This window comes from Alexandromys fortis, unplaced genomic scaffold (genome assembly GCF_014885135.2).
Source record: "Alexandromys fortis isolate MF-2015 unplaced genomic scaffold, M_Fortis_MF-2015_v1.1 scaffold_17, whole genome shotgun sequence".
NCBI lineage: Eukaryota > Metazoa > Chordata > Mammalia > Rodentia > Cricetidae > Alexandromys > Alexandromys fortis.
The window spans coordinates 17638486-17654499 of NW_026067896.1; the positions used below are offsets into that span (position 1 = coordinate 17638486).

General features: G+C 40.6%; 1 protein-coding gene across 3 annotated transcripts in view; it reads left to right on the plus strand.

The window, feature by feature from the left end:
* The first annotated feature begins 599 nt into the window (after window positions 1-599).
* Window positions 600-16014, plus strand: part of Rbm27 (RNA binding motif protein 27) — a 68356-nt gene continuing 52941 nt past the window's right edge. For all 3 annotated transcript variants that reach the window (XM_050161951.1, XM_050161958.1, XM_050161966.1), the window contains exons 1-2: window positions 600-834; window positions 15692-15810. In XM_050161951.1, the coding sequence (XP_050017908.1) occupies window positions 776-834; window positions 15692-15810 (178 nt within the window). In that variant the 5' untranslated portion in view covers window positions 600-775. The remainder of the gene's footprint in view (window positions 835-15691; window positions 15811-16014) is intronic.

Genomic DNA, 16014 nt, shown 5'->3' on the forward strand with positions numbered 1-16014 from the left:
ATATTCTGTGTAACCGAAGCTTAGCAGAAAAAAAAAAAAAACCACCAAAAAAAAAAAAAAACCAAAACACACAACAACAACAAAAACAGAAGCATGAGCGCCGGTCATCAAAATGAGTGTGAAAGGGGAAAAAAATTAGCAAGATCTTGCTTCTTTGCAATGTGTCCAACGTGAACGCATTGCACGTTGTGCTGCAGATTTACTACAGCTGAGTCATTTCGGGACACCGGAGTGAGTTTCCAGGAAAAAAAAAAAAAAAACGAGCGGAAGGAAGCTGGAATAGGGGCTCTCCGGGTTCCCCCAGGCACTGCTAGCAGCAGACACCGGTATTCCGGGCGTGGATGGCGGCGTGGTCAAAAAAAGGCGCCGCGGACCCTTTAAGAGGCACAGCACCTTCTCCAAGATACCATCTTGCACCGGGAGTTCACTGAACTCTCCACCTACCTTGCTAGGTCCCTCCGCCCTCACTGGATACGGCCGGCGGGCGGGGCGGGAGAGTCTTACGATTGGCCGGCCGCGCGCGGCCCTCTCTCGCCTATTGGTGCGTGCGCCCGTCACTCCACATTATCTCCCGCCTACTGGGGCCTCCGGGCTAGGTTGACTGGGGCTCTTGGGTTAGTTCCTGTTAGGCCCCGGCCCAGGGAGTAGGTGAAGTCTCTAAGATGCCCGGTGGGTCAGGGCACCCGGAGCTGTGAGGGAACGTGAGGCGGCGGCGAGCGGAGACCCGCGGCGGGCCTTCGGAGGAGCGGCGGCCCGAGCCCGCCTTCCCTGCACCATGCTCATAGAGGATGTGGATGCCCTCAAGTCCTGGCTGGCCAAGTTACTGGAGCCGATGTGAGTGCGCCGGGCCGCGCCGGGCCGGCGGCATGGGCGTTGGGGACCCGCGGGGGCGTGGGGGAGGGGAGGCGGGAGTCCGGGCCGCCCGCCTGGTACTCGTCCACGGTGTTGTGAGGTGAGGAGGGAAGGGGCCGGGCACGGGCGGCGGGGGTTCCCCGAGTACCCGGGGAGCCGGCCCGGGCTGCAGGCCGGCGGGAGACTGAAGGACGCCGACCTGGGAGCAGGGGCGGGTGGCGCGGCTGTCGAGGGATTTTTAAATGTGTGAGCTGAGGTGCGGGACGGCGGAGCGGGCTGCAGGACTTTGCAAACAGTGTCCGGGAGCCCGGTGTCGAGGGCCTTCTCGGGGTGCCGGGGGTCCTGAAGCTTAGCCGTCGTTAGGGGTGAGCGCCAAGGGGTGAGAACAGGGAAGAGGGCTGAAGTGAATGTGCGGGCACGGAGGGGTTTTGTTAAATTACTGGGAAGCTCGTGAGGATGAGAGCAAGGATACTGAGGGATTTTAAGGTGTTCCTGAGGAGTTGATGGCAGAATTGATTATTTTTTAGATACTGCAGGCTGTTGGGGGAAGAGTCGAGATTTTTATGTCTGATTGAGGGTTGAAGGACTGATTAGTTAATAGTATGGATGGTGAGGTTGAAGTGGGTAAAGTTGAAGCTTCTTCTTCTTTTTTTTTTTTTAAATAAAAGATCCAGGTGTTAGGAAAATAAAAGGGGCCCAAGAATAAATAAGGATCTTGTAAACATTTCGGAAAGATGACAGGGCAGCTGTAATTGGGGCGTAGGGTGACTGCTGAGGGACCAGGGGAATGAGAGACCTGTCCTCTCAAGACGTTTTGAGGAGTGTCAGCTGTGGACACACCACTGAGAGGCTTGACACGGACAGCAGGGGCACCATCAGCTTCTCGTTTTTAACTTTTTAAGAAAGTAAAGGTTGTGTGGAGAGTTTGGGGATCCTCGGGTGTAGCTAGTCTCTGCCTCCCTCGGCCTTGTGGGGAGGAAAGGATGGAAGGCAGGAGGGAGTATTTGAAGAGAGAGCGTGGGAAACCGAATGGGAGGGAACAAGAGCATTTCCTGCTCGCTCGCTCTCTCTCTCTCTCTCTCTCTCTCTCTCTCTCTTCTCTCTCTATTTCTCTCTCTCTCTATTTCTCTCTCCCTCCTCTCCCCCATTACTGTTTTTGCCTACTCCCCCCCCCCCAGGATGGTTCGAGGAGGAAAAAGGCGGGCCTTGAATCATGAAATCAGATTACCCTAGTTAGAAAGAAAGAAAGAAAGAAAGAAAGAAAGAAAGAAAGAAAGAAAGAAAGAAAGAAAGAAAGAAAGGAAGAAAAAAGGTTTTCAGGGGCTGGAACTGGGAAGTAGCCCCACAGGTGTGGAGGTACTGTAAAGTTGAGGCTGTTGGGGGACATTGTCGGCTTGCTCTCCTCATCTGTTATTTCCTCACCATCACCCTCTTCCCCCCAAGAAACTTGGTTAACTAACTTTTTGTTTTTGTTTTGCTACTTTGTTTTTGGGGGCGGGGTGGGGGTGGGAAGGTACCTCAGGAGGAGGGTCATATATGGAGGATGGTAATGGAGGCTGCAGTGGGGAGGGTGTTTGGATGTTAGTTTGTTATTTGCCTTCTGGGAGTGAATGAACAGAGCATAGGGACAAATGAATGAGTAAATAATTGTGCAGTAAGGGCTTCTCAGGTTTAGGTGAACGGTCATCCAGTTAGAATGAAAATGACTTCTGGGCATACTCGAAAGTTTGGTAGAATATTGCATCCCTTTTCTACAGTGGAAAGTTTTAGGGCACTAAGATGGAAATGGATTGTGATGTGCAATTTGGGAATAAGATAGAACTAATCAGTTTTACTGTATGTGAAAAGAACTAAAAAAGGCAGGAAAGTCTATATGTTTTTAAAAATTTGTTATTTTTTTCTTTTTTGGTTTTTGAGACAGTATTTCTCCATGGAGCCTGTCCTGAAACTAGATCTGTAGACCAGGCTGGCCTTGAACTCACAGAGATCCACCTGCCTCTGTCCCTGAGTGCTGAGTAAAGGCTTGTGCTATCACCTGTTTATTTTTCTTACCAACTCTTGAAAGGTCTGTCTTGAATGCCTGTTGTGTAGTAGCATTTCATTTGTATTTTTTTTTTTTTGTTTGTTTTGTTTGTTTCAAGACAGGGTTTCTCTGTAGCTTTTTGGTGCCTGTCCCGGAACTAGCTCTTGTAGACCAGGCTGGCCTCGAACTCCCAGAGATCCGCCTGCCTCTTCCTCCTGAGTGCGTGCGCCACCACTGCCCGGCTCATTTGTATTTTAATAAATAAAAGCTTTCTTGAAGATCAGAAAAGTAAAACAGCTACACTGACCAGCCTTATTGACCAGGCAGTAATGACTAGCACCTTTAATCCCAGTAGCCACACTAGTTTGCCATAGAAACCAGGTGGTAGTGCTGCACGCCCTTAATCCCAGAACTAGAGAGGATTATAAAACAGGAGAGACAGCTCTCAGTCTCATTCTAAGATTCCTGGAGGCAGGATTTCCATTTCAGATTGAGGTAGAGCCAGTGACTGGCTGTTTTGCTTTTCTGACCGTCAGGTTGAACCCCAATTTCTGTCACTTGAGTTTTTATTAATTGTGCTTCAATGTTGTCTTTTCTTGCATTATAGAATGTTGAACCCAGGGTTCCATTTTTTTTATTTTCTCCTCAATTTTCCCTGATAAGCTCTCATTCTCTTTGTTAGTAGAGATCTTGTTTACTGTCTTTTTAAAATTTGAAAGTATTAAATGTATGTTTTATGTCTCGGGTAGATAGTAACAACATTTAGCATTATAGCTTCTTTTTATTTTTTTTTTTGTTGTTGTTGTTTGTTTGTTTTTCGAGGTGATTTTGCTGTAGCTCTCAAGCTGTTGTAGACCACCAGGCTGGTCTTGAACTCACAAAGATCCACCTGTCTCTACCTCTGTTGTGCAGGGATTAAAGGCATTCACCACCACAGCCTGGCTTAATTTAGTTTTTCTTTTTTTAAACACCCTAAAAATGTATTACTGGGTAGTAATAGCACTAGCTAGTACTTTTTTTTTTCTTCCTCTTCAAGATAGGGTTTCTCTTCACATTCTGTGCTGTCCTTGAACTCTGTAGACTAGGCTGATCTCCAATTTACAGGGATCTGACTGCTTCTGCCTCTTGAGTGCTGGGATTAAAGACCTGCACAATCACTGACCAGTTCTTTTCTTTTTTTTTAATATTTATTTATTTATTATGTACACAATATTCTGTCTGTTTGTATGCCTGAAGGCCAGAAGAGGGCACCAGACTTCATTGCAGATGGTTGTGAGCCACCATGTGGTTGCTGGGAATTGAACTCAGGACCTCTGGAAGAGCAGGCAATGCTCTTAACCACTGAGCCATCTCTCCAGCCCCTGACCAGTTCTTTTCTTTTTATTAAGGTAAACTTTAGTGTAGGAATGTCATCATTCTTGCTAGTGATGTTTTCGTTAGGGTGTTTTTTTTTCTTTTATGAACTGACAATTTTAATTATTCTGTGATCTTGATCAAAAATTATACTTTAAAATGAATGAGAGCTTGAGAGATGGCTCAGTGCTTAAGAGTATTTACTGCTCTTCCAAAGGACCTGAGTTTGTTTTCCAGAACCCATGTAAAATAGTTCAGTCTGTAACTTGGGCTCCAGAGGATTTAACATCTCTGGCATCTGAAGGTATCTGCACTCACACGTACATAACAAAATATGGACACACACCTACAAATAATTAGAAATATAATAAGGATAATCTTCAAAAAAACAAACGAATACTTGAAAGCTGGGCATGGCATTGTGCACTTGTAAGAAGCTGAGGCAAGAGATTGCCATGATTTCCAGGCTAGCTAGGACTGTGTAACGGAGACCTTGTCTCAAAAGAACACCAACCAAACAAAAGATTACTTGAACTTAGTGTTAAATCTTGTTTTGTGTTGTTTTTTTTTTCAAGTCAAATTGAAACACACATTCTTTTTTTAAGATTTGTTTATTTATTAAGTATACAACATTCTGCCTCCCTGTATGCTTGCACACCAGAGGAGGGTGCCAGATCTCATTACAGATGGTTGTGAGCCACCATGTGGTTGCTGGGAATTTAACTCAGGACCTCTGGAAGAGCAGCCAGTGCTCTTAACTACTGAGCCAGCTCTCCAGCCTCTGTTTTTTGTTTTGAGATAGTATTTTTCTGTGTAGCTTGTAGCTCTGACTGGCCTGGCTTTTGTAGCCCACACTGGCCTCAAACTCCTGAAAATCCTATTGCCTTGGCCTCCTTGGTACTGGGATTAAAGTTACTCATTGAAGATTAGAAAAGAAAAAGACTTAGGCTGGTGTTATATGCTAAACTTTATAGCACATACTTTTTAATGTATGTTAAGCCCTGAGTTTGGTCTCCATCATATAAACATAAGCTAAATAAGAAAAAAAAGACTTAACATCACTAATTAGACTTTAAGAATGTGTCTCTCCTATGAAAGTTTTATTTTTAACTTATAGTATTGTTTTTAGAAAGAGCCGTTGATTAAAAAATAGTAAGTGCAAATGCCATATAGATTTTCATTCTTGGTACACTGTCATGGCTGACTACTTTTTGTCTAGAAAGTCTAAAAACATAAGTGATATGCTAATGTGGGTTGTGTTTGTAAATTTACTTATTTCATATTCTAGATTCAAGAACACTTTTCATGGCAGATTGACATGTTATTACAACATAGCATTTCAGAGCAGTTGTCAGGCTTTGAGATAATGTACTTGCAGGTTGGAATCAGGCTATGGCTGAGTACATGAATTCTGTTGTACTTTTTTTTAAAAAAAGATTTTTATTTTATTTTATGGGTGTTTTGCCTACATGCATATCTGTGCACTCTGTGTCTTGTGCAGAGTGTGTTTGTCAGAGAGGTATTAGTTCTCCTGGAATTGGAGTTAGAGATGCTTGTGAGCCATCTAGGGTCCGGTAGAAGAGCAGCCAGTGTTCTTACCTGCTGAGCTATCTTTCCCATCCTGGAAGGAATAAATAACCCGTTGCCTCCCTTAGCTTGCTGGAGAAAGACCTTTGCAACCATTTTTGATGGCAGTACACTAAAAGGGGAGGAAATCAGGTCAAAAAGTCACAGACAAATTAGACTAACAGATCTTATATAGGATCCTTATTTTTCTTTACTTACAAAGAATTGTAGGGTCTGGAGAAATGGCTCAGCAGTTAAGAGCACTGGCTGCTTTTCCAGAGGTCCTGAGTTCAATTCCCAGCAACCACATGGTGTATCACAACAATTTGTAATGAGGTCTGGTGCCCTTTTCTGGCCTGCAGGCATACATGCAGTCAGACACTGTATACATAATAAATCTAAAAAAAAATCGCAGACATTCTTGTCAGACATATCATGTAGGCATTATTCATAAATTGTGATATTGTGCATCATTTGATCAGAAATTACTACTCATTTTAAGAAATTAATTTGTGTGTGTATGCATGTGTGTTTCTACATGTAGAATCAGAGTACAACTTGTAGGAGTTCATTTTCTTCCTCCATGTCGGTTCCAGGGATCCAATTCAGGTTATCATGTCTTGTTTGATAGGTGTCTTTCCCTGTTGACCCAAGTCTCTGGGGCCAAGTATTTTTATTATAGTGACAGACCTGCATTTCTACCTAAATAAATAAGATTTAACTTTTGTCTTTCTTTTATAATACTGAGATTTGAAATCAGTACCTTGTTCATTCAAGGTAAGCCCTCTATCACTGAGTTCTCAAATGGAAATTTTTAAGTATGTGTTGTTTCTTGTTTGGCTTATTGTAAAAATTTTACTTGATGTGTTTTTCTTTTTTCTTCCCCCTCCCCCCCCCTACTTCTTTTTCTTTTTGACAAATCTTACTATATAGCATATTCTGGCCTGTTTTTCACTGTTGCCCAGAGTGGCCTTCAATTTACTCACAATCCTGTCTTAGAATAAGTGCTTTGATTACAAGTTGTATGACATTGGTGTATGGTTTTGTTTGTTTGTTTTGGTTTGGCTTTGATTTTTTGAGACTGGGTTTCTCTGAATAGCTTTGGAGCCTGTCCTAGAACTCACGTTGTAGACCAGGCTGGCCTCCAACTCACAGAGATTCACCTGCCTCTGTCTCCCAAGTGCTAGAATTAAAAGGCGTGTACCACTACATCCAGTGATGTGTGTTTTTAAAAGACTGGTGGGGTTTGTAAACTTCTTGGATATGTCTGTGTATTATAATAGTACATTGTTGTGTGAATCAGGGCAGTTAGCTTCTACTTACTTATATCTGTCTAATTTTGATTTTTCAGATATTATCTTTCTTCTTAAATATTAGCCTTTTCCCCTACTTTGCAAACATAGTATGGTAATAGTGCAGACTGTCAAAAGTGCTTTGTGTTCTTCAGGCACTCTGTACCATACAGTTTGTGTTTTTGAAATATGAAGATACACTAAGCTTTGCAGATATTTTGCTTATTAATGTTGGGTGCCACTGCCATCTTTAACAAATATTCATTTGTCTTGTGTATAACATAGTCTTTGACTCATTGCCATCTTGTAAGTAAGAATAGGAGTTTGTGGCTCAGAGGTTAAGAGCACTGGCTTTTCCAGAGGTCCTGAGTTCAATTCCCAGCAACCACATGGTGGCTCACAACCATCTATAATGAGATCTGGTGCCCTCTTCTGGTGTGCAGGCATACATGCAGGTGGAACACTGTATGCATAATAAATAAATCCTTAAAAATAAAGAATAGGAGTTGCTAGTGAAAGTCATGGACTTGGCGTGTAGTTTCTGTGAGTTCGGGCAATTTCAGAGTCTTCAACTATAATAGGAAATATGTTATTTTGGCATATGATGGAAAGGGTAGCAAAAGCTGCAAGAGTAGGATTATTTCATTAGTTCCTATTTATTGATTCAGTAGTCATGGCAGGCATGGTTTACAGTCTGGAGTAGACTGGCAATTCTTAGGACATTAAACTCTAACTAGTTATCACTGTAGTTCCTCAAGTGGGAAGAAACATGAGCTATTGGTCACTAGGCCTGATCTTCTGGTAAATAAACTAGTAGGGTGTAATGAGTATTTGGGACACTATTCTTGGGATGGAGAAGTATTCCTAATTTTTTAAGGTACTGTAGTGGCTTCACAGAATTCTTGTGCCTATAGCATGGCATGAGACTTGTTTAAGGTGATGTTCACCGACTTAGAGAATGGGTTATTTTCCAGATGACTTGTTGACATATTTTGGTGTACCAAGTAAGAGCATACTTGATCTTATATTCTGTTCTGCTTCCTAAATATCTCGGACTTCATTCTTCCTGGCTCAATAACTACAGGCTAGAAGCCAGAAGTTGCCTTTATAGCCCCGAGTTTCCTCTCACCGTGTTCTCTCACTCTTTTGCGGTGTTGTTGCTTTCATAGTTATTGCATGTCTTTTTGTACCATATGTGATTCTGTGCTGTAATTTTTTTTCATAGTCATGTGACTTGAAGAGCAAGGTCTGTCTTACTCAGTAATCAAAGTCATCAAACAAGAGACTTGGGTGGTACTAAGTGGTGATGGTGTATGCCTTTAATCCCAACATTTGGGAGGCAGAGGCAGTCAAATCTCTTGAGTTCAAGGCCAGTTTGGTCAGCAGAGCAAGATCCAGGACAGCCAGGGTTACACAGAGAAACCCTGTCTTGAAAAATCAAAAAGAGTTGATATTTAATTAATATTTAATTAATAGTAAATGTTGAAGCGAATGAACAGCCTTATGTGTATATTTCAATTGCTTAACTATTAGAAAATTAAGTTTGGACTGGGAGTGCAGCCTAGTGATAGAGTAATGCAGAGGGCCTTGGGTTTGAGTCCCAGCATTAAAAAGATTTGTTTTTTTCTAATTTAACTTTGTGGATATATTTAACTGGTGGTACCTAGGATCTAAGTTTCAGATATCAAAATTGCATTTGGAACTGACGGATGTGTATGGTCATGCATATTATCACAAACAAAAACAAAATCTGGAGGGTATCTCTTCCATATATACTTTCGTGAAAACTCCTAATTAAGAGTAAGATAAGATAGAAAGGAAGAAAGGAAGGAAGGAAGGGAGGAAGGAAGGAAGGAAGGAAGGAAGGAAGGAAGGAAGAAAGAAAGAAAGAAAGAAAGAAAGAAAGAAAGAAAGAAAGAAAGAAAGGGTAAGATGAAGCCAGGCATAGTGGTGCCTTTAATCCCACCACCATTTAGGAGACACAGGCAGGGTCATCTCTTGTAAGTTCCAGGATAGCCTGTTCTTCATAGTGAGTTCCAGGACAGTCAGGGTTACATAGTGAAACCTGTCTCAAAAACAAAAACAAAAGACAACCAACAAAGACTAGGATGAGTGAGGTGTTGTGCACTCTTTTAATCCCAGCACTTGGGAGTTCAAGGCCAGCATGATGGCTGTGTGGCGAAACCCTGTCTCAAAAAAGGGGTGTGGGTAAAGTGAGAGGAAAGTATTACAGTCTTGATGTTTTAATGTCACCCAGAGTTCATGTGTTGAAACTTAATCCCCAATGTGAGGGTAGTAAGAGGTGAAACCTTTATTTAGTGCATTATAGAAAATAAAATTATCAGTGTTTATTTTCAGTTTCTCCTTTATGAAGGAACTTTGTAGCTGTAAGCACTCACTGTGAAATGTTCTAGCTTAATTTCTAATTGATATTACATCGGGAAAGCATTTTCATATTTGTGCATTACTTTTATAGCCATCACTGTGCATGCCTAATATTTCCTATATCTCTGATAGTCAGAGTGGTTTCCCTGACTGTTATTACTATTTGGTTAGAAATAATGTTGTCTCTATAATAAACAGATTTTTTTTTTTAGTGTTTAAGTCTTTTCAGTGTTTAACTTTGTTTCTTCTGTCTAGTTTTTAGTAAATATGATTATTGGTGACTGTTAATACACATTAGGAGTAAGTGGCCTTTTCCCTATGATTCATTGACACTTTATTTATTAGTGGTCTTATCTCTGAAACAGAGATCACACTAAGAAGCTAAAATCAGGCCCATGTTAACAAAAATGTAGATTTTGTCCAAGTGGAAGGAGGTTACTAGACTTTGTCTTCTTCCTGAAGCAAAAAATGTAATGACTTTTTAGAAGTATCAAAGGTAGGACCTTTACTTTTTCATCTGGGATTAGCATATGTCTGAAATCTGAAGCTGGTGCCTTAGCTGTACAGATAGTAATGTCTACAAATAGAGAATTCATCAAAAGAGAAAAGAATTGAAATTTGAGGGCTTTGTAGATGTTTGTAGGTCAGTATTTTTGTTAGCCTTTTCTAGTAAAAATTCTGATTTAATTTTTTCTCTCTTTTCTTTTATAATGCTGGGGATTTGAACTTAGGTAATCACCACTGAGCTGTAGCCCTAACTTTTTAGTTTTATTTTGAGATAGGGGTTCACTAAGTTGCCTAGGCTGTTAGTTCACTCTGTATTCCAGGAAGGCCTTGAAATTATAATCCCTCTCTCTGCCTCAGCATCTCAGATAGCTGGGACTTCAGGACTGCATCAACAGGTCTGTTGTGTAACTGATCTTGTTTTCTAAGATGACTTAAAGTTTATTAAAAATGTCTTATATTGTATAGGATATGAATTTTAATGAGTCCTCATATTGGTAACACAGTTTTTGAAATTTTCTTTTGTTGATTGTTATTGCAGTTAAAGGTTGAGACTTGTAACATATTAATTTGTCTTGCAGATATATGTTAGAAAAGTATATGTGATATGAAATATATTTTACTTGCATGAAGTTACAGCCTAGTTTTACTTCCCAAGGAGGGTTCTCTGCCTAATCTTTTAAAACGTTTTAAAAATTAATCTTATTCGTGTGTGTACATTATATGTATGTGTGTTATATGTATGGGCATTGAACTCAGCTCATCAAACTTGGCAGCAAAGGCTGTCACCCACTGAGCCATCTCACTTAGCCCTTGTCTTGAGTGGAGCATTTAGTTGCCTTGCAGATTTGCAATTTTAGTGTTAGGTTTTAGTTTTTTTAATAAATTTATTTGTTTGTTGTTTTTAGGCAAGTTCTTCTGTATAACCTTAATTGGCCTGGAACTCACTATGTAGACTAGGCTGGCCAGTAACTCAGAGATCCACCTGTTTCTGCCTCTTGGGCCCTCTTACTTCTCTCCACCTCTCCTCTGCTTCTTCATCTCTCCCTCTCTTCTCTGCCTCTCCCCTTCTCTGCTTCTTCATCTCTCCCTCTCTCCCCACTTCTCTTTCTCCTCTGCCCCACCTCACTTTCCATTGTCTCTCCCTTTTTCCTCTGCTTCTCCTCTCTCCTTTGCCTCTTCATCTTTCTGCCTCTTCTGCTTCTGGAATGATGGTTGTTTGTTTTTTGAAACAATGTTTCTTATAGCTAAACTGAATTTGACCTCTGATCTTGTACTCCTGTCCTGCCTCCACCTACAGAGCCCTGGAGCCACCATTTCCAGTCCAATGTAATAATCTAAGATATATGTTAGTAACTTTTGTAACCTTTTTAACAGAAACCCATCTGGGAAATATACATGTTTAGTATAGATGCAAAAAAATTTTAAATTTCTTTCTAAGCTGTGCTGTATTAGTGGTCAAGCAGAATATATGAACTTGGTTCTGTAAAAGTGCTAAAGGCTTTGTGTACTGTTGTTGCATCCTACTCATGGATCAGGAAGGGAAAATCATTTTAGTAGGAAAAGGATGACTTAGGGTAGGAAAAAGGGTCTTAGGTTGTTTCTGTGATACAGTTCTTGAAATTCTCTTGGGCTATTACTAGCTTAAGTATCGTACCATGCTATTGTGTTATTGTGAATCTTTGAAAATTATGTAGTAGGAGTTGCTGTGTTGAAGGGATGAGTAAGACTTCAGAAAGGTCTGAATAGTTTCAGCACAAGACCCCCAAATGTCTTTGTTTCTTTCATCTTTCACGTAGTGTGACTTAGTGTTTCAGACTGATGATTTCTTTGATAGCCCACTTTATTGGCACATATTGGGAGATAATAGATTTGAATGCTCTTCTTATTCCTTTGAATGTAGTATGTATTTGTATTCAGTGTATGAGTCTACCATACACTGTTATTTATTTATATTAAACAACTCTTTAAACTGTGATCACCTTTCCTAGAGTATTCTACTTTTTAAATAATTCACCCTAATTTTTAGCATTATTACATTGAAATGTGTTTCCTGAGATCTAGAAGGAAGTATGTGGTACATGCCTATAAATCTAGTAGTGAAACAGGAGGACAGATACAAGTTTGAGGCCAGCTTGGGCTGCATTGTGAGATCCAGGCTAGCATGGGCTAGATATTAATAACTTGTTTTAATCTCCCTAAAATGTGTTTCATCAAAAACTGCTCAATTCTGTATTTGTCTTTTAGTCTGAATACTAAATTATGTCAAAGGTACTTGGGTTTGTTTAACCCAGTAACTGGATTAACTGTTTCTGACTAGAAACTTCATATTCTTTTTTGATTTGTTTTGTCTTTTGAGCAGGGTCTCTAAATAGCCCTGGCTGTCCTAGAACTCACTATGTAGACCAGGCTGGTGTTGAACTCACAGACATCTGCCAGCCCCTAGATTAAAGGTGTAAGCCACCAAACTGGGCTTCGTAGTCTCTTACTCAGAATTATGCTTGTCAAGTATTGAGACTAAAGATGTTTTGCTAATACCAGAAAAAAAATAACGTTGCCATTTTCTGCCACATTTATTTGTTTACTTAAATATTTTATGCTTATGAGTTTTGCGTGTACATATGTGTATGTGTGTGTGCGTGCGTGTGTGCGTGTGTGCACATCTTGTGGTACCTGCAGAGGCCAGAAATAGGAGTTGAATACCCTGGAACTAGAGTTGCAGTGGTGACTACCATGTGGGTGTTGGCAATCAAACCCAGGTCCTCTAAAAGAGAAATACATATTCTTTTGTTTTGTTTTGTCTTTCTTTTTTGAGACAGGGTTTCTCTGTGCAACAGCCCTAGCTGTCCTGGAACTAGCTCTGTAGACCAGGCTGACCTCAAACTCACAGAGATCTGCCTGCCTCTGCTGGGGTTAAAGGGTGTACCATCACCACCCAGCTTGAGAAATACATATTCTTAACCACTTAACCATTTCTTCAATCCCTTATTTATTTTTCTGTATCCTTTTTATCTGTGCTAGAGACTATCCTTATCCATGACTGATAAGATGGCTTAGCAGGTAAAGATGCTGGTCACCAAGCACCAAGCCTCTTAACCTGAGTTCATTCAGTCCCTAGAGCCTATGTGTTGGGAGGGGCGTGTTGGGAGGGAGAGAACCGATTTCCACATGTTGTCCTCTGATCCCCACAGGTATATATGTACACACACACACACACACACACACGTGTAAATATTTAAACAAGAAGAGTATCTGTGTTGGCTGATTTGTGTCAACTTGTTACAAACTGGAATCATCAGAAGGGAAGAAGCCGGGCTGGAGAGATGGCTCAGAGGTTAAGAGCATTGCCTGCTCTTCCAAAGGTCCTGAGTTCAATTCCCAGCAACCACATGGTGGCTCACAACCATCTGCAATGAGGTCTGGTGCCCTCTTCTGGCCAGCAGGGCGTACACACAGACAGAATATTGTATACATAATAAATAAATATTAAAAAAAAAAAAAGAAGGGAAGAAGCCTCAGTTGAGAAATCCTCCATGAGGTCCAGCAGTAAGGCATTTTCTCAATTAGTGATCAATGGTGGAGGGCCCAGCCCATGGTGGGTGGTGCCATCTCTGGGCTGGTGGTCTTAGGTTCTATAAGAAAATAGGCTGAGCAAGCCACAGGGAACAAGCCAGTAAGAGCTGCTCCTCATGACTTCTGCATCAGCTCCTGCTTCCAAGGTCTTGCCCTGTTTAAGTTCCTGTTCTGACTTTATTCAATAATGAACAGAGCAATATGGAAGTGTAAACCAAATAAACCCTTTCCTCCACAACTTGCTGTTTGGATATGGTGTTTCATCACAGCAATAGAAACCCTGAGTTTACCTTCCTTCCTTTCATTTTTTTTTTTTTTGAGACAGGGTTTCTCTGTGTACCCCTGGCTGTCCTGGAACTAGCTCTGTAGACCAGGTTGACCTCTGCTTTTGAAGTACTGGGATTAAAGCTTTGCACCACCACTGCCCAGCTGACTTTCTTTTTAAATTTTGTATTATTGTAATATGCAAATAATAATACATATTCATTCTTAGTACACTTTGACCTTTGCTTCTGATTTTGTAAATTAGCTCTGTGTTTTATAAAATTGATATTGACTATATTTTTTTCTTTTTTAAGTTAGGTGCATAGTCTGTTTGTCTCTGTCTCTCTCTAGAATTAAGGTACATGGTCTCTCTCTCTGTGTATGTGGAAGCCAGAGGTCAACATCAGGTGTTCTTCCTCTTTCCCGCTCTACCTCATCTCTTACTGAAATTTGCTGATTGGCATGCTCGGATTACAGACACACTGCTACCTCCAACTTACATGTGTGCTAGGGAACCGAAGTCAGGTCCTCATGCTTGTGCTGTAAGGACTTTCCCAGTCTCTAGGTGTGTGGCTTTAAAGAATCATCCTTCCTTAAGACAATATTGGCAATGAAGAAAAGTTTTGCTCTTTTACTAATATGTAGGCTTTTGTTTAGTTGCTTATTTGTTTTAAGATAGTTTGCTTGGCCCAGTGTGTCCCTGAACTCAATGTGATCTTTCTGCCCTGGTCTCCCAAATTCTGGAATTATAGGTTTGAACCATCATTTCTGAAGTAGAGGTACTAGTTTTTCTTTTGTTGGGAAATGTGATTGACAGTCATAAGTTGAAATGTCTTAAGCTTTCTGTTTGACAAAGGAAGCCTAAGAATTGTCAAACAAGATTATATTGAATAGCATTTATACAAATTTGATCACTTTGCTTATACAATGACTACTATCATCCTGAATGTTCATTTTACTTTAGTAAGAACAAGGCATGGTAGCACACACCTTCATTTCTAGCAGGCAGAAGCAGGAGGAGTTGAGACCATACATAACATTCCAGATGAGTGAAATCCAGTCTCAGAAATAAAACAAACAAAAAACCCTTTGAGGCCACATTGGGTATGTGTTACTTAAATATGCATGTATTAGGAGATCTAGTCTATTTTTAAAATACATACATATGTAATTGATTTTATGTGTATATATATATATATATATCAACATGTAAACTTTTAGTTTGATATGACATAGATCAAATATTACGTCTGACAGATTGGGGAAGAATCAGCAAGCCAGAATCATGTGATCTCTGGCATAGGAGGTGTTTTGAGTATCAAAACAAATGAAGGTTCTTTCTACCACCTTTCAAGCACTTGTATACATGTTTTTAGCTCTTGGAGCTTTCTTTTGCTTGCAGCTGTGAAGCAAACTAACCAGTAATACTAAAGAACAGGCTGTGAGGTTAATAGTAGTTTGAAAAGCTGATTTGGGATGTTGGTCCCTGTGGCTCTAGGGTAAGATACTCTGAGAAGAGGAATAATCTGTCCATCACTTTCCCTTCCTTGTTTTTTTTCCACTGGTCACACGAAACTGGGGGTGATATTGGTGCCAGCAGTTTAGGGGGTTACCCTTTCCCTGTTGCTTCCGAGAAAGCAAATAAATGTCCTGATTCAATGTTCTTGTTCTTACTAGAACCTTGGAAACAGTAGGCAAAGTAATTATTAAACAGAAAAGGAAAATCTCACTTGGAGTACATATATGCTGCTTGTTACAATAGCTGCCTGTGTTTGAAGTCACTTTAAATCTTTGATTTTCTAAAATGGGTAATTTCATTAATAACATCACTGTTTACAACCAGTGTTTTACAATTTTAATTTTCTCTTTGTCTAACTAGATGTGATGCTGACCCTTCAGCCCTAGCCAACTATGTTGTAGCACTGGTCAAGAAGGACAAACCTGAGAAAGAATTGAAAGCCTTTTGTGCTGATCAACTTGACGTCTTTTTACAAAAAGGTAATTTTTGTGGGCCTTTAAGTATTTTAGGCAAATATTTCTAATTTAAAACTTCCTGAAAGCAGCCAGGACTGCTGACACATGGCTGTAATCCCAACAGTTGGGAGACTGAGGCAGGAGAATTGTGGGTTTGAGGCCAACCTGGGCTTATCTACAGAATTTCAGGTCACTTGTACAGAGCAAGACCCTGTCTGAAACAAAACA